At 37.3% G+C, this 18,570-nt stretch overlaps 1 protein-coding gene across 1 annotated transcript; it reads left to right on the top strand.

Moving 5' to 3' along the window:
* The first annotated feature begins 1,992 nt into the window (after positions 1–1,992).
* rgs16 (regulator of G protein signaling 16) lies at positions 1,993–3,507 on the top strand. Its single transcript, XM_017429102.3, has 5 exons — positions 1,993–2,126; positions 2,351–2,434; positions 2,539–2,600; positions 2,756–2,922; positions 3,015–3,507. Exons 1-5 carry the CDS (start codon positions 2,083–2,085, stop codon positions 3,228–3,230), a joined length of 573 nt encoding a protein of 190 aa, XP_017284591.1. The 5' UTR covers positions 1,993–2,082; the 3' UTR covers positions 3,231–3,507.
* The last annotated feature ends 15,063 nt before the right edge of the window (positions 3,508–18,570 follow it).

Here is an 18,570-nt window from a genome sequence, read left to right as displayed (position 1 = left end):
AGAAAAACTGAAATGTGAAGGAAAATTTATTAGGAATGATATTTGATTTATTATCACCTGCCACTGAATAATATTTTTGCACTTCTCTGTGTGCCTGTGTGTGTTTGTAGGTAATGTTAGCAAAATATCTCATGACAGATTTTAATGAAACCTTAGAATGTAATTATTTCATATACATCTACTACTGTTTAACTTTTGGAGTCAAACCAATTCAAGATGGCCACCACATCTAATCAACATTGGCTCAGAATTAATTGATTTTGCAGATATTTAGGTACATATGGTGTGGCTGCAGCTGAGAGTCATTTATAACACATTCTCTGAGAGCTAACATCTTACAAGATCTCAGGATATCCCATGAGGCTGTAGATGCTGTCATTTAAAACGATATAACGCAGTCCCTTCTCATCATAAAGCAGCAGGTAATATGCATCCCTTCAAAGAACGCTGACCCTTTATCGATTTAAATATTTTAGCCCAGTAAGTGATGCTTCAGATTGATGTATTTCATCACAGGTTGTGTTTGTCCAACCTGCGTCCGGCTGCGATGCCGTGACTCATCTCTTGTATTCCAGGAAAAGGATATTTTGATGCAGGGTGTTACTACGTTGTTTTTTAAAAGAAAGGTGGTTTGTTTTTAACATTAACAAACTCTTTATTATTGCCTAACCTGAATCACATGGTTTCTGAAAAACAACAATTACGTACAAACTTCACCTGGTGGGATACGAGTTTTACCGTTTTTCATGTGTACCAGCACCAATGATCTGACTTTTGTCACTGTTTGATTAAAATTAATTGGTAAATGTGATAATCAGTGGTGTGTGTTTACCTTGTGTTACTTCTAACCAGTAAATCTGGTATCCAGTGCATGAAAACTAAATAAATAAACAGAATATGGTGTCTGAGGACACAAGTTTAACAGTTTTATGTTCAGTTTTGAGTCTTGTTATGAACTGGTGTAAAATAATACTTTTGTGGGTTTTGTTGTTTGTTGATTTTGGGGATATTTGTGTGTGTTTTGTATTTTTTGTCATTTCTTTATAGAGTTATGATAATTTGTGGGTTTTTTTTTTTGGCTTTATCAGTAAGGTTAATAAAATATTTACTTGTAGATCTGCTGTTCAATAACTTGTGTGTGTGGGTGTGTGGTGTGTGTGTGTGTGTGTGTGTGTGTAGCTCACATGATCAGGTTTCATCAGTCCACATTATTTCAGTGTTTAGATGGTATTCAGATAAACTATTTACTCTGTTTGCTCTCTCCTCTCCCTCAACAACTCATTCAAATGTTTTTTTTTATTTGAACAAAGGTGTTTCCTTGTATACATACTGAGTGGTGTTCATGTTCTGTTTATTTTGTTTTGTTTGTGTAATTGCACTTTTCTATTGTACCTGTTACCATCAACTATTGAGTATAATAGTTGTTTTATTATCTGTTTTTATGCATATAGGTTTTGAATATTTATTTTCCCAATGGTAATCAAGGCCAGTTGTGCTAAATAAGGTATACATGAAAAGTTTAAAAGCAGACTTTTTACTGACAAGCATTATGAAGCCTAAATATGATTTATCAAAAGACAAAGCAATAAAGTGTCACACTCAGTTAATGTTTCTGTTTACATTTGGAAAACCAGCACATGTTAGAAATTGTAAAGATGTTTTTGTTCAGAGTCAAAAAATCAAATACCAACTAGATTAAAGTTAATTTTTGACTTGTGGATAAATGTAACTCAGTTGATATGAAAGACAGAGAAATGAAATGAAAACATCTCTGTTGTAGTTGTTTTTTAAGGGGAAAAAAGACATTTTATCAACTATCAGAAGCTTTTATCATTTGACAGTAATTTCCCAGCCTTGTCCTTGTGTTCTCTCTCATTTACTGGCTGCTCTTTCTCTCCCTCTCTGCTTCTCTGTGATTGGCTGGCAGAGCCGATGACACATCCGAGGCAGGGGGTGGTAGGGCTATAAAACCTGTGCTCTGTTCAGGCTCAGACAAACAGTCTCACTCCTGACCGAGCTCTGCTGAAAGGATACTTAAGCACAACTTGACAGACACCACCTGTACCGCTCCAACCTGCTGCTATGTGTAGAGGACTTGCATCGCTGCCTACCTGCTGTTTGGAAAGGTACATCCAGCTTCATGTAAAAAGGATTATCTCATGTAAAAGCCAGCTCTCAATCTGTGTGAGCGTTTGAGAAGCTATAAAATGATTGTTGTGTTTAACTTGTGTTGCTTTGGACTCAGCATTGATTCATGCAGCACTTTCTTTTTACTGCTGTGCATGTCTGTGTCTCTGTCATGCAATTCTAGTGAAAAACCACATCTAAGGTTTCTTTTTTTTCCTCTCAGGGCCAAGGAGCTGAAAGCAAGGCTGGGAAGCATTTTGCAGAAGCCCAGCTGGACTCTTTCCTGCTGCAAAATAGGAAAAAATAAGTGAGTATCACCCAAAGATGCCATTGCTACTGTTTGCATTTATTCTTTTAATATTGTTGACTCAAATCCTGATTAAATCTAAACATATTTTTATCTATTTTCAGGCCAACCATGGAGGAATGCCTCCGGTGGAAAGAGTCCTTTGAAAAGCTCCTGTCCAGCAAATGTAAGCAAACCTTTTAGATGTTTGCATTTTTGCTCGTTTTCACACCGAAATGCGAATACTCAGTTTCCAGTAAACTGCACACACAAATGCAGTTACGCAAGCACGTCCATGGGGCCATTGTGTGTAATTGCTAATCAAATTTCCTCTCTTTGCAGATGGACTGTGTGCTTTCACTGCCTTCCTGATATCTGAGTTTAGTGAGGAGAACATTGCGTTCTATTTTGCCTGTGAGGATTACAGGAAAACCAGGTGTCCTGCCAAACTACCTGGAAAAGCCCAAAAGATCTATTACGAATTCATCGGCAGTGAAGCTCCCAGAGAGGTAAGAGCTCCACATTGTTGGCTAAAATCTTCTTGAGATTTTATTTTTTGGAAGAATCTTGGACTAACTTTGTGTACTCTTCTGCCTTATAGATAAATATTGACCATGAAACCCGTGACATTACCAAAGCCAACATGCAGGACCCGTCACCAACCTGCTTCGACCTGGCCCAGCACAAGATCTACATGCTGATGGCCAAAGACTGCTACCCCCGTTTCCTCCACTCTCCAGTCTACAAGGACCTACTGTGCCAAGCCAAACCAAGCGCCAAAGCCTCCAAGCTGCCCCAGCGAGAGAAGAAGGTGTGAACTCTCTCTGTGGGTGTAAGATATGAGAACCCAAGCAAGGCATTTGATGCTGGATTGACAAGCCGGTGCTGACTTGAGTGCAGACGCAAAGACTGCTTTGCTGAGAGCAGCAGTGGAAGGTTCTGTTCTGCAGAAGCTGTTTGTTGAAAAACAAGAGGAGGCTGGGGAAGAAAGCAAACTGGAGGAAAAAGTTGAGGTCTGCTGTCATGAAGTGGGCTGATGTGCCAAAAGAAGGTGTTTGACATCAGAAAGTTTAACTAAAGAGAGTCAACAGTAATAAAAAATGAAAAGGAGCAGTAGTTGAAATGAAAAAGCACTTTTATTTGCCCTTAGGCAAACTTTTCTAGCTGTGATGTACAATGTTCTACGATGAAATTGTCCATTGTTTTGAACAGCTGTATGTGGTACTTTATACATTTGTATTTATTTATATTTATTTGCCTGTAATGTGTTTGTTGTATTTTTACTAAACAAATGTAAAATTGTGCAACTTTATTTCTATCATATTTCTATCAGTGTTCTTTTTTTACATGAAAAAATTATTAAAATATTTGTAAATAAAACCATGAAAAAAAAAAACAAATGAACTGCTGTCTTCTTTGATCAGAATCACTTTAAAATCGTATCTATGGGGAAAAGAAACACAAGTTGCTTAGCAGAGATAAATATTTAGCTGCAACACAATAAAACACAGTCCAGTTATTAGCTTTGGCCACAGATATCTGAAGTATCTCTCTTACTCTGGTGACACAGGAGAAACATCGATTGAAATGCATGGTCAGGTAAAGTTTGCTCCAAGTTGTGTAAATATTCACAGACTTGGCTGTGCAATCATTCATATGACTGAATATAGAAATGACATCGGTATACATTATTTGCTTTCTTTTATGGGGCAGTCTGGTGATGATGTTGTTGTTGTTCACCAAGGAAACCTTTCCACTCTGTGCCGTAAAGAACTCAGACACCGGCACTTACCTGCATTGTATAAATGAGAAGCTTTCAAGCAAACAGGAAGCACAAAAGATGATGTGACAGCATTAACGTAATAGGAAGAGCGGTAAAACTTTATTATTGCCTTAGAAGCTGTTTGCACTAGCCATCAACACCAGGTAATAAATGACAGCAAAGCTGACGCCAGGCTACAACACAACACACTTTCTTGCTGACAAACAAGCAAGAAACACAAAAACCAAGGATGGTACAATAATTCCTGAGCCTGCAGTGAGGTTTTATCACAGCACTGAGGAAAAATTAGTTTATCTCCTGATAAATAGTTTCCTCTCATTAAGATACATATTGTCACTATTATGACTGCTTTGGTTTTGGGTATTTTGGCGGCAGACAGAACACAAAATGTGGCTGAATGTCAAGTTTGTGTATTCAGATGTCATCAGTGCAGAGTGGAGCCATTATTAGGTGGACAACAGCTGGTCCCCAGGCCTGATCCATATGCACATCTCATAATACTGCCACCTTCCCTATAGTAACCCTTTGACATTTGTGTGTGGATCTGCATACAGGGACGGCCATCTGTAATACAGTATTACTTGTTAGGAGATCTGTCACATGACTCAATTAACAATCTTTTTTATATTCAATTTTAAAGTTTACATTCATTGAAACTCACAGTGGAAGTTTAAACTACACTTTAAATTAAAACTAAGCATTATTTTAAAGAAACACATATCAGCTGCTGACATCTTTTTTAGACTAAGATGTTTAATTACAGCCGATTTCGTTAAACATTGCAAACATCATTGTGATCTCAGAGTATGTGTGGTGAATGACTCTCAGCTACTACCACCACATATTTGATGTACATTTGACTGAGTTCTGTCCAGTTTTGTGTTGGCTAATGTCAGTTAGCTGTGGTGGCCATCTTGAATTGGGTTGACTCTGGACATTAAGCAGCTGTAGATGTGCATCCAATGATTACTTTGATTTTTTTTAAATTAAAATCCATTTTGTGGTTCATGAGATATTTTGCTAACAAACAAACAGAGCTGACTCTTACAGTTATAGCCAACCTTTGTGTTTTAAAGGTTAAGTTGGCTATGGCCGCCATCTTGAATTGTGTTCCTACAAAAGTTGTAGAGGTCCATACAATAAATATTTTTCTGCAAGTTTCAATAAAATATATTCAGTGGTCTATGAAATATTTTTGCTAACAGTCAAAACTTTAATCTGTCCCAGCTACTACCACACCAAACTGTAGATCAACATCTGCAAAAACACTGAGTTATAACATTTTTTGTGTTTTTTAAGGTTAGTTGGCTGTGGCAGCCATCTTGAATTGGGTTGACTCTAAAAGTTAATCCACTGTAGTTTTTCATTTTGTGATTAATTTCTGTAAATGTCATTAAAATTTACCCAGGGGTTCATGAGATATGTTTGTAATATACAGATAGGCGCGCACACTCACACACACACACCCTTGTTTTTAGTGTTCATAGCGTGTGTGTATGATGAGTTTCTCTGCTTTGAAGAGACCATGAGTGGATGTGATGCAGATTTAAAGCTCTTTGAGAGGCATTTTCTAAACACTTTAGTGAATTTAAAGTCAACTTGTCTAAACCTTGCATGGGTGAAACCTTACTGTTAACTTTAAAAAGAAGTGTTGCTATGAATTCAGTTTAATTTAATTCCATCCATACATGTATTTTCTTTACCTGCTTTTCTTTCCAAGTCATGGAGAAGCTCAGCTGTCTCAATTCAGTTTAATTTAGTTTATATTTAAAGCACCAATTCACAACAGAAGTTATCTCAGGGCAGCATATAAAAGAAAAGAAAAAGTCCAAACTATAAACTCAAATAAGATCCAGATTCAAAACCTTTTACAGTCAATTCAGTAATATTATAATAGGATACATTCACGTGGATTGCCTATTAGTAAAAGTTATCATTTTATCACAATCCTGCTTCCTGAGCATCATGATGACATTTTCTTCCTTTTAACAGCAGAACCAGGTTCAAGAAAAGAGCCACACTTATTTTGCAAAGCTGAAATGTTGCTTCTTTACTACATTTCTGCTTCAAAGCATTTACAGTTAATAATCTCTCAAGCACAACAATTCCCCTCTCTAAAAAGACATTTCCTTTAAAGTGTGGCTTCTTACAGTGGAATTCTAAGTAATCGTGTCTTTGCCTCCTGGGGTTGAAAGACTTTCCTCCCGCACATTTTCCCCGCTGCCACAGCTCAGTGGAAATTAATTAAGTGATACTCAAAGTATGTGAGCTCTTTTAGGGAAGCTCACCTCCCAAACCTCATGTGAGCACATGTCACTGGATGCCATTTCCACTGAAAGCAGCTTTTCTCTCCAGGAAGATTTTTTTTCCTTGGGCGGAAATCAGACCTCTGGGCTTTTACCAGTTTCAGCCAGTTTTGCTCAGTTTGAACAACAGCCTAATTAATATTGAAATTTAATTTAAACATGCTAAAAAGTGTGAGACTAATGCTCTCTCACAGTATAGACAGAAAAAGAAAACAAAACATTAATTTATATGATGTTAATTGTGTAATGAATTAAACACAGTTGCTCTCTCTCTCTCTCTCTCTATATATATATATATATATATATATGCTAATATTTAGCTGATGTGTTAGCATGCACACATATATATGCTAACACCCAGCAGACAGAAAACAAACACAGACACAGAAGTAAACCCCAGTTTTTCTCCCATGACTGACCTCAGAAGTTATTAAACTGAAGCAGAACATGATTTATTCTTTAACACACATCGACTGCAGGATTAACACAAGTGCTTTCATCATTTTAAAAGCTGACATTTTGTATGATAAAGGATTTCAGAGAACTATAAATTAAATTACATTACATATTTTGAGATTGAAAAGGCCTAAAGCAAAAAGACACAAGTTTAGTTTTAGTGAGCTCACGCTGACATCTAGTGGTTGGATTTGGTATTTTAGATTTTAGCCTAAATGAAAAGTGTTTTGAAGCAAACATAAATAAAAAGAAAGTTATAAAAGTTGTTTGTTTTCTGAGTCTCTCATTTTAGGGTGACGTATGGAGTGCCAAACGGAGGAACGCCAACAAGGCAGGGTGTGAAGTGGTTCCGTGGGTAAACCCACTCAAAACCACAACTTCTGTCTCATTCTTCAGCTGAAGAATGAGCTTCCTTGATGGATGTGGTTAGGTGAGCTCCTGGTGAAAGTTACAACCCAAAGTCTGGAGACTGACTGCAGTTAAGGTTCTGAGGAGGAGAACCTTCAGTAAAACAACCAACACCATCGCTGTCCGGACAGGAAACTCCTTGCAGACTGAGTGACATCATTGTAAAGCCTGGGGGGTTCCCCAGTTCCCGACAGCATCACTCCATTTCCCCTGATAAACAGAAACCTCCTCAGTGTCCTGCAGCAGTCTGCTACAGCTGGCTGCTGCTGCTTCTACGTCATCCAACAAAGGAAGTCATTAATGTTTGAAATCAGAGAAATGGACCACAGGAGGGGTTTGAACTAAAAGGAAAACATGAAAACTCATTATTTTTCATATTTTATTTTTATTTCCCCTTTAAACACAACTACTTCACCAGCTGAAAATGTAATTTTCCTTCTACACTTCATTGTTTGTTGCAAATTAAGATCTAAATTATTCACTTATTGTCACGGTACCTCAGAGGCAAAAGATTATTAAAGTCATTTTGTACATTTTGATTTTGTTTGATTTAATTTCAAAATACAATTTAAATTTAAATGACTGAAAATAATAATAAAAAACATATCCACATTGTTTTGTATTTTACATTTAATGACATTACTGATTGATTTTTGTTCATTTAAAACAATTTCAAGTCATAAGACAAAGAACCACCAGTTTAAATGGACATTCTTGTCAATTTAGCAGCACTTCTTATTTACCTTTTCTTTTTGGGACTTAATAGAGACATATTATAATTTAAAAAGAAAAAAAAGAGTCAAAAATAAATTGTATTTAACAAATAGATGGCCTAGCATTCCCTGAAGGATGTCCCTGTCACCTTTCACAGTTAGACTAAGATCATCTTCTAATGAGAAATGAGAGCTGTAACTGTTTTCATCTAACTTTGAAGATAAATCTCTCACACAATATCACAAGATGTCACGCTTAGGGCATGTGTTGTTAATAGCCAAACACACAAGCACACACACACACACACGCATGCTCACACACACACACACAGATGCTCACACACACAGAGACAAGGCCAAAACCATCATTGTCCACCTTCACCTTTCAGCAGAGGGTGAAAATGTAAGTTCCCTGTACACCACTGGATGGCAGTAAAAAACTGTAAATCTCTGCACACCATCCTTGGGTTATTTGTTTTTACTTTAATTTTTTATATCTGAAAGGATAATGGGCCACATTTTGGAAAGTATCACAAACAAAACCTTGCAAGATGAGAAAAGATGAAAAGGTGAGAGAATAATAGTGAAGATAAGAGTTCATGTTCTCAATGAACAATTCAACTCCTAATTTTCAGGAAATAATTATAAATCCAAAACTTTAAAAAGGAAATATAGATTGTTTTCTTTGTCTGCGCAGTATAAATGGACGTAAAGGAAAACGGGTGGGTTTGTCAGTGGCCAATAAAAGGAGGCACATCACGTGTGCTCATCATTTTTATTCGGCTGTGCTGATCCCGTTGGCCTTGAGATTAAAATAGGTGCTGCACATGCAGGACACACAGGGTCCCACATGTGTAATCAGCTTGAACCTCATGGTGGTCATAAAAACAGGAGCAAATCTGGATTAGATGACCCTGTGTGCACATTCCTCACTGTCTCCCTCAGTGCCGGTCATGTGCTGTGCATACGTACCTCAGTGTGGCCCCAGCCTCCAAGGACCCTTCTTTTACTTCTTTAGTGCATCCTTCACATCCCAGAAAGACTGGCACAGCGCCTAATCTGATGTCACCTACGTAACTGAGTCAGTAGATTATTATCAAACAGAAAAAGGGCTAAGATAAGGATAAAAAACTGCTATTACAATGTATTTTCTCTCTTTAATTTGTTAAGACTAAAGTGTGAGAAATGAAGAGAACAAATGTGGGCGCAGAATGGAAAAATGGAAGAGAATGAGAAGCTCTATGGTAACCATATTAGATGAGTGGGTGAGAGCAGAGAGACGAGAGTGAAGGGATGTGACAGCAACAAAATAATCCAGAAAGCGTGGGAAATCTCCTGGTGTGAGTCCCTGGTGAAAAGATGAGACTGTTCTTTCTGGTGACGGTCAGTTCTTCAGGGTTCACATCCTCTTGTCCTCTCAGAATCACACTCAGGCCTGGAAGGGAAAAAAAAGGTCACAGACTCACTGAGTGCTTAAAATATCACTTTTCTCATTTAAATTTTACATTGGATTGGATTAAAACTACCTATGAAGTGTACACACTGAAAAATCTTGAGTAATTGATATGTTCTTGGAAAAAAAACAACAAGAAAACATTAGATAAGGCTTGTTAGCGTTATGACCACAGCTCACTGCTCCACTGTGGAGATAACTCTACTTTTTGGTAAAATTTAGTTACCTTTAGTTACCTGAAAGACAATGATTATGTTTAGACAATTTCCTGATTTATTTCAGTTTAAAACTTCAGTTGACTGGTTTAAAAATATAAAAACATTCAGCCACTGTTGCTTTCATACATGTCACTTTGTCTTAAATTCAATTGTTATTGCAAACACACCAGGCTCCTTTGGGTGACTAATGGCGAAGTATGTCTGTGGTTTGTAGGAAGAAAACAAAACATGAACAGATTTCCTAAGTTGCTTCTTTCACAGCATGACAGATGAAGAAAGTTTTGAGACAAAATGCAGTCAGGGTCACAGCCATAGTCTGCAGAAATAAAATCTTCAACATGCAGCAGCAAAGCAAGAACTTGGAGCCAACAAGAGTCGACACCTGAAGACATATCTGAGGCGTATTTGTTTATTTTACCAAGGGCAATGTTCTGTTTATTTGTGTGAAGGGGCGGGGCTTAAGGCCTGCAGTGACCCAGCTTCAACTTCAGGGTTCTGGTTGCTTTATGCCCACAGTATAGAAGACAGTTTGTTGTTGCTGTTGTTTGTTTGTTTTGTTTTTGTTTTAATTGTATCCGGACTATTTTTTAATGACCCTATAGCCAGGAGGAGGTGTGAGCACTTCGAGTGCTTCAAAGGTTGTTTTTTTTTACATCTTATTTTAAATAAATAGTAGTAAATCAATAGAAAAAATGAAAAACAAAAGTCATAAAATGTTCATTAAAAAACTTTTTCTTCATCACACCCAAATTTGTCTGCTGGTCTTTTAGGTAAAACTGTAAAAAGAAGAAGAAGAAGAAGAAGTTGAGGGTAGTTTTATTGCCTTCTATTGTGCCTGCGTGATGTGTTACAGCGTTTGAAAGTTAACGAATGGACGTTCACACAGTTGTGAATTACAGAAACATCTTTTTTTCTGGGCACATTCTTTGTTAAAAATACCTTCACATGAAGCAACCCACCATATTATTCTGAAAGCTGAAGCAGTGTTGCTACATAAATATCCAAGGAGCAGAAATATTTCCTGTCTGCTTGTGTTTTTTATGATTTTCCCCTGGTTTGACCCTCAACACTTTTTTCTAAGCCTTCATAAGATCAGAAAGGATTTACACCTATTTCAGAAGGAAAATATCTCCCTCATTTGAGTCTGTATGCATGTTTATGGCCATCACTAACTTGTCAACAAACTGGAATGACTAATGTAATTACATGTTGTGAAAGATCATTATTCCTGACATATTTCTGTTGTTGAGGCTTTAATAACTACAACCAGATGTTTGCACAATAATAAAGGAGTCTTTCTGGCACTTCTCTTGATTTAGATGGAACAAAGAGCCCTTTATTCACTCACACTGAACTCTGATTCATTTATTCTGTCAGGGTTGGAAGAAAAATAATTATTGTCATTCAAATTAAACAAGATAAGACAGTAAACATGTTTTGGAGTTTTAAAAGTGGGATTAGAGAGCCCTTATCCTTGCACAATTCAAATAGACTTAAAATGTTTAGTGCTTAATTTGTCTACACAGATATGTCATGTATTGTGGAAATAGCCAATGGTCTGGAAAATGATGACAGCTTGTAACACAGTCTGCATCATCAACTAGGAGCAGTGGAGAAATGAGGACACCTTGTTGAAACGTACAGCCATGCTGCTTCAGCTGACGGACAGATGGCCTCAAGCTTGACTCTAGAATACGTTGGTTGACTCAGTGACTGCAAGATGTCCGCAAAAAAAGTCCGAATCGTCGGCTCTCCAGTAAATGTTTGTGCTACTACACCGGGTGTGATTCTTACCACATGCCACTGAGCAGGATGACTAAATCTCATATGTTGAAAAGGACATTGCTCCAGGTTTGTGGTTTGTCTGCAGTTTTTTCAAACCTAAGCTGCCATGTTCTCTTTAGGCAGAAAAATCCACCCTCTCTCAGTTGTTTGTTTTTGTCTAACTGTCTGACTTTAACCTTTCACCTGCTAACTGAGGTCAGTGGAGTCTGAAATGGAGCTTCAGGTTTTTGTTTGCGTCGTCTGAAAGCATTGCACCGTCTGCCCCTGTCATTTCTTTTTGATTTAACAGGCTTCTGTTTTCCACTTGAGAATAATTTATGTCACTGCAGAATGATGGACTCCAAAATATTTAAAAAGGATTCACACTTTTTTCCAAACTGATAGGCAGTGAGAGCTGCTTGTCTGAGATCGTCGGTGGCCTCCTTGGCGTTGTTTGAATCCTCCAGAGCAGCAACCTGCTGATACTTCTGCTTGTATGAAGGTGGTCCCACTTACTGATGATCAGATAATCAATGCATTTCATCACAAACACCTGACTGCTGCTTAACCTTGTTCATTTTATGGAATCAGTAAGAATGGACTTAGTTAACACTCGTTGCTTTTTTCATTTAATCCTCACCGATTTTTGTTGTCGTTCTAAATTGAAGACCTAAAACCAGAGTAATTTTTGTCTTCTTTTTCATAAAGCCTTTGATTCAGTTCTGTGTGTGTTTAATATAATTTTGTCTTTGTCTCTCTATGTTTAAAACTTAACCTCTAATTGCATAAAAAGACTCAACATTTGTTCATGTCTGGAGAACTGATTGGAATTGCAAAGTTGGTGTCATATTTTTAATTAGCTCCCTCTTCTAATTAGATGGCCCATTTGACAGCTTTTTGTGTTTGTTTGTTTGTTTTTATCACATTAAAGGACAAGAAGTTAGAAAATAATGTCGACATGTCAGAAACCTATGCTTATAATTCGAGTCCTACTCTGTAATGCAGGTCAGGCTGAACCCCTCGCTGATACAACCGGCTGCATGTTTTCTGGACTTAACTGGTCCTTCTTATCACAACTCTACTGATAAGCTGCTGTTTTACTCACAGAGTGCATATAGCAGTCTTCATTTGTTTTTACTGTCAGACTTTAATGGTGTAGATTGTAGAATGGTCCCTAATGAGGAATGCATGACTAGCAAATATGCATATTAAGTATTCTAAATCTCACTTATTTCCTTTACAGAAAAATGTGCTTTTATTGGTCACATCACCATCTCTTTTTTTACCTAATATCTACCTGAAAAGACTAATGATGCTTTAATTTTGAAATGCCTTAATCACAAATCACACCTAACTTTAATTCAGCTGGAGATGCTATGCATGAGCATTACAGAGAGAGAAAACAAAGGCCTTTTAAGGTTTCCCAATATATGCAAAATAAGCAGGAAAAAATATATATCTTAATTCAGAATGGAAATTATTCTGTTAAAATGTCAATTAGCAGATTTGACATAATGGATGAAAGCAAGTTGTATAGTTTTAAAAGGATCACAGCTTTATGTTTTGTATGACAGACAAATATCATTCTTAATTCAGCAAGTATAGACTCCACAGGAAACAAAGATGGCTTTTAGTTTAATCTAAGTGCTTCTGGTTTGACTCAGATACATTAACCCTGTTACTACAAGTGCTTTCAGTCAGTTTTTCAACCTAATGCATTTCACACACAATAAATACGAAATACTGGCAGCTTTTTCTCATTTGAAAGGCAGTTGTGTTTGATTTTTGGTGACTCACCAAACCTTGCACAGATGCTGGGGTGTCTCCATGACCACCTGGAGTGTAACCCTGGTAACCAACTAATCAGGGGTAAGAGACAGATGAGAAATAAGCACTACTTCACACACTACGGTCGATGGTGAAGAAACTTGTTGCTTTCCATGGATCCAGCACGTAACATTAGGTCATTACATGCTTCAGTGACATAATGTGGGGTTAAGAAGTTCTGCTTGTTTAACATGAAGGGTTTAAGGTCAGGCTGAACACCTGGACTGAAAAACCAGGTCTTACTCCAGAGTGAAGTTCTTTTTGTCTTTTAAATATATAGTTTAAAAGCATCTGTTGACCAACTTTCATTGTAGATCTGTTTACTTCAGGTCTCAGAACCATTAGAACCATTTTCTTTACCCATTTATAACGAGCTACATACACGAGCTCTATAAGATGGGAACTTTCCAAACGCATGACTGAAATGTTCTAAGATCTTATCTTTACATCAAATGTTTAGTTTGGCTTTTTTTTAGTTTATGCTGAGTTTTAAGGTTAAAAACCTGATTTGTGGCCAGGTCTTTAAATACCAAAAATGCTACAGGAATAAATTATTTGCTGTTGTTTTTAAAGTCAGTTTATCTCATCTGATATTGATGTGGGGCATTCTTGACTGTTAAAGTACTCAGAAAAAGCCTCTCTGGCTTAATACAGAAAATCTTTCCAGCCCACAGACTTTTACAATGTTTTGGTTCTTAAACAAAATGTAAATTGTCCCTTCAAACTGTAAGCAACAGCTGGAACCGGAAATGTATGAAGGCCCAAGTTTTACTGTAAAAGCGGTATTGGGTTAAACATGACACTCAACATGTTTAGCTTTGTTACATAAAAACAGCTCAACATCCACTGCTGACCTTCCAATGGAAAATCCATTTTCTCTCTTAACTAAGAATGCAATTTATTTATCTACACCAGGAATGCTAACGAATGCATTAGTATTTATCCTCAGAGCTCTCCCCCTGTATGTTCAGGCCACCAGTCTGTCACAGACAAATCCTTCACGATTCAAGTGAAAACAGTCTTTGCAGCTTCGCTCTGTCCCGTGTAAGCACGAGGTTCACCGGAAAAGCCTGAGCAAATAAACAACTTAACAAAAACAATTAATGAATCTGTGGGAAAAGCAATTTAATTTCCTCTTGCTGGTTCTGTGGACAGAACTCCAAGAAACTGGACACCTCCTTATTTTGGCAGCTTCATGGCTGAAGTTCATCATGGCCGCCTCTGCAAAAACATTAAAACAAAAATGTTTTGCTCCCAATCGGAAATCAATCTAAAAACCAATAAAAGGACAAATCCGAGCATGATCATTTACTGAAATCACTTGAAAAACGCTGGATTAATTGTGTTAAAGATAGCCTGTATGATTCAGTCTTTCCTCTAAAACAAATGAGATCGTTGTGTCACATCCTGTCCGTTGGGAAATGAACTCCAGGACTCACCGCGTTCATGATCAGACCTCAAGCATGTTTAAAAAAAAAACTCATAATTCTATATTTTATTCAGAATAAAAAAGAGTAACCATAAAAAAGGCTGGGACTAAGAAATTGTGCATTTTTTAGAAAAAATATATATTTTGAATTTTAAGGCAGCATCACATCTCAAAAAAAGTTGGAAAAGGACAATATTTACCACTGTGAAACATCTCCTCTTCTTCCAACATCTGGCCCTGAGGAGAGCAGCTGCTGGAGGTCGTCCCATTCTGTCTGTAGAGGATTCTGTCTGTTCAACAGTTCTGGGTGGGAGCAGATGTTGTTCTAAAACCAGTAGATACTTATTTGCATTGATGGAGCCATTCCAGATGTGTAAGCTGCCCATGCCAGAGGCAGTAATGCACCCCCATACCATCAGAGAGGCAGGCTGACCTCAGAACAGTTCTCCTCTTTTGTCCAGAGGAGACACATCTGTTCACATCTGGCTTCTTCTTTGCCTGATAGAGCTTTAAGCAGCATTTGTGGACAACATCCAGCCTTGACCTTTGACCTCAGAGATTTCTCCAGATTCTAAGAAAAAACATTTTAATGATATTATGAACTGTAGATGATGGGACATTGAAAATCTACCCAAGTTATTGTTGAAGTTCATTACTGTGAAATTGTTCTGTGATTTTAGGCTCTGTGATGAGTGAGACAAGTTTTCCTACACAAAGATTTTAACAAAAATCATATCAGGTACATTTATACAAATCAATGCAAATATAATATTGCAAATAAAAGCAGTAAAAATAAACCTGAGAATATAAGAACTTAGACTCCAGACATGGCCCTGTAATGGACTTGCCACCTGTCCAGGGTGTCCCCGCCCCTCGAACTCTGACGGCTGCAGATAAGCACCAGGAAAACAGAAGTGGGTAAAGAAAATGGAGATTGACTGCAGAAGTTTAAATAAGTGTTCAATAATAACATGATTTGTAATGTGTCTAGTGTTTTATGCCTTCAATATCAATTAAAGTAAATAAGTTTTTTTTTTTTTTATGTTTCCTTTTTTTTCTCCTTTGTTGATGCATGAGTGATTGGTCAGAGTTTCAAAGGAATCCCATTTCCTGTTTCCAATGAAATTGCTTTTTTTTAGGTCTGTCTCCAAGACAGAGCAAGAGAGGAATTAGGATGAATGAGAGGAAACGCGTAACATTTTGCTTTTGTTTTAGCAGCATAGCTGTTTTTTAAGCATGGAGAGAATGAACCTTCCTCAAAATGAATTGCATAACTTGGACTTTTATGTCCTGGATATATTTGTGCTATTTTAGTAACAAGTAGAACTTTTATTTTTATTTTCTTCATGCATTCACTGAATGACATAATGACTGAAGTAAAAGTATATAAATGGAACTATTTTAGTTAATTATTCTTTATGAAATTTTTCGAAGCTTCAGAAATGAAATGCTAATTTTTNGGGTTCTTTAAGCTTACTATTCATCTTATTAACTCCTGTTTTTTTCACAGGAACCTTTTAAAGAAAACATTACTTCCATGTAGTGCTTGACAAACCATTTATTGTAATGTGTCACACATTCTCAAGATCTGACTATTTTAGGACTGATCTGGGCTCAGCAAAAGGAGGACAGAAAAAAACGTTTTCTTAATAGAATTCCTGTTGGGCAATTTCTTTTTCCTCCAATCCAGACACTGACACGTTCTCCTGCTGTACACTATTGCTTTGCAGTGTTTATCTTCAGATGCACGCTGTCGACCTTTAGCTAGAAGTGAGTGAAATGTCAGAGAACTGTGCACAGACTGAGCCAAAGATTTTCAACAGAGCTTAGAAGTAAAACCAAAATTGGAGCCTGCAGGTATTTCTGGAGTAAAAGTAAAGTAAGATTGCACTCTATTGTCTGTCTGGCAACAACAAAACCAATCTGGAGACAATAAAGCAGTACTGTTACTCTTCCTTTTCCTTAGGAGACAGCAAGCATTCTGTGCTCAGAAAATAAAAAGACTGATATGGAAATCTTCTGTTCTCTTTCTTTTTTTTTTTTTTGTAAATGGCATGATAAGTGCTTTTTCATCAAAGTTCAAAAGGCTGATTGTTTTTAGGAAGTAAAACCAGGTGCTGCTGTGTGTAAGAACAACAAGAACATGCAGCTCTGCCTGACGTTGAATCCTTTAGCAGAGAGCATTCATAGACAATCAAACCTTTAATAAACCCCAATGAAATAAACCAAACAGCACTGAATCTGAGAACTGAGAACTCAAAAAGGTTTTAATCAAAACCCTGAAAATGTAAATATAGTGTAAATATCAACTACAAGGTATTTTAGTTATGCAAAACTTATTTCAATCTACTTTTTTGCATGTTTTTATTGAGCCATTTGGAAGGCATTAGCTTTGAAAAACAGCATTTTATGGTGTTTTCTGCACTTTCAGAAGGCAATTGCAACTATAAATTGAGCGTAAAGCTTCTGTCAGCATGATAATCAGAGCACCTGGATGCCAACTGTTGCCAGTTTATTTGAACAGCAGTTCAGCTCTTGTCATTGGCCTGAGTACACATCCAGTCAAAGGGCTGTCCCTTCCTGAACTTTGGCTTCCAGGAAACTGTAATAAAAGCAAACCTCCTGTCTAACTGTGCGCCTGTCCTGTCTGTGAAAGCTATACAGAATCAGCCATTTATAAACAGCTAATTTGCCCTCACATCACAATATTTGGTCTTTGCTACAAAAATTCAAAGTCATTAAATTCTCAATGTTAATAATTTCAAAGGTAAAGCAGCTTGTAAACAAGATAAGACTGCAAATTCTGTTTGTATTTAAAGCCCCATTGTCTGTTTTGTCCCGAACTTTAACCCTAAATGTGGTTTGAAATTAATGTTTAAACTAGAGTGAGAAAAATTTACTAGAATTATTTGGTGTTTTCTTGTAAAAACTACAAATGAAAGCCTTGAAAAAGTATCTTTAAAGGAATGCATGTCGCCCACCGCCTTTCATGACAGAGTTGTATTAGTTTTTATCAAATCTTAAAAGTTACTTTATGTGCAATGTCATGCTCAGAGCCTGTGTTGTGAATGACTCTCAGCTACAACCCTACAAAACTTCAGCACAATCTATGCAAAACTGACAGGATAATGAACACTTTTGTGTTGTCTAAGTTCAGATGCACTGAGCAGACTTGAATTGTTTTGGCTCCAAAAGATAATCAGGTGCAGAGATAATCAAACGAGAGATAATAACCCTAAAAGCTTCATTAAAATCTGTCCGCAGGTTCAGGAGAGTTCAAATCGTTGAAGACTAAATTTGAAACAAAGTTTTTGTGTGGTCTTTTAGTGTTGGGATTCAGACATTTTTGTGTTTTTACATTGAGTTAGCTGTGGCAGCCATCTTGAATTGATTTGACTCCAGAAGATAATGAGCTGTAGAGGTACATCCAATGGTTACTTTGTGCCGGTTCGTTAGGCTCCATCTAGTGGTTCAGAGATATGTTGGTACCAGTCAGACAACCTTTAACACACAGTCACACACTAACACACACAGGCAAACTATTCCTGTCTGCCTTTGCCTCTCAGAGGAGGGCAATTTCTGGTCCTGGGATAAAAACACTGATACCAGATCAGCCTGTTGTTCCAGTTCATTTTGATAAGTGCTGCAGTGACGTAACTGACAACCATCTATTGTGTGGCCACAGCACAGGCAGAACTGAAACCTGCACTTTCTGAGTAAATTGTGCCCACAGCTGATCCTCTTTAGGAGCCAGAGGCTGCATACTGCGGCTGAAGAAGCTTGCACCTTCCTCTTCAGTT

This window comes from Kryptolebias marmoratus, linkage group LG24 (genome assembly GCF_001649575.2).
Source record: "Kryptolebias marmoratus isolate JLee-2015 linkage group LG24, ASM164957v2, whole genome shotgun sequence".
Taxonomy (NCBI): domain Eukaryota; kingdom Metazoa; phylum Chordata; class Actinopteri; order Cyprinodontiformes; family Rivulidae; genus Kryptolebias; species Kryptolebias marmoratus.
The sequence above is the reverse complement of the archived record's forward strand: the minus strand, read 5'-3'. Positions and strand labels throughout refer to the sequence as shown.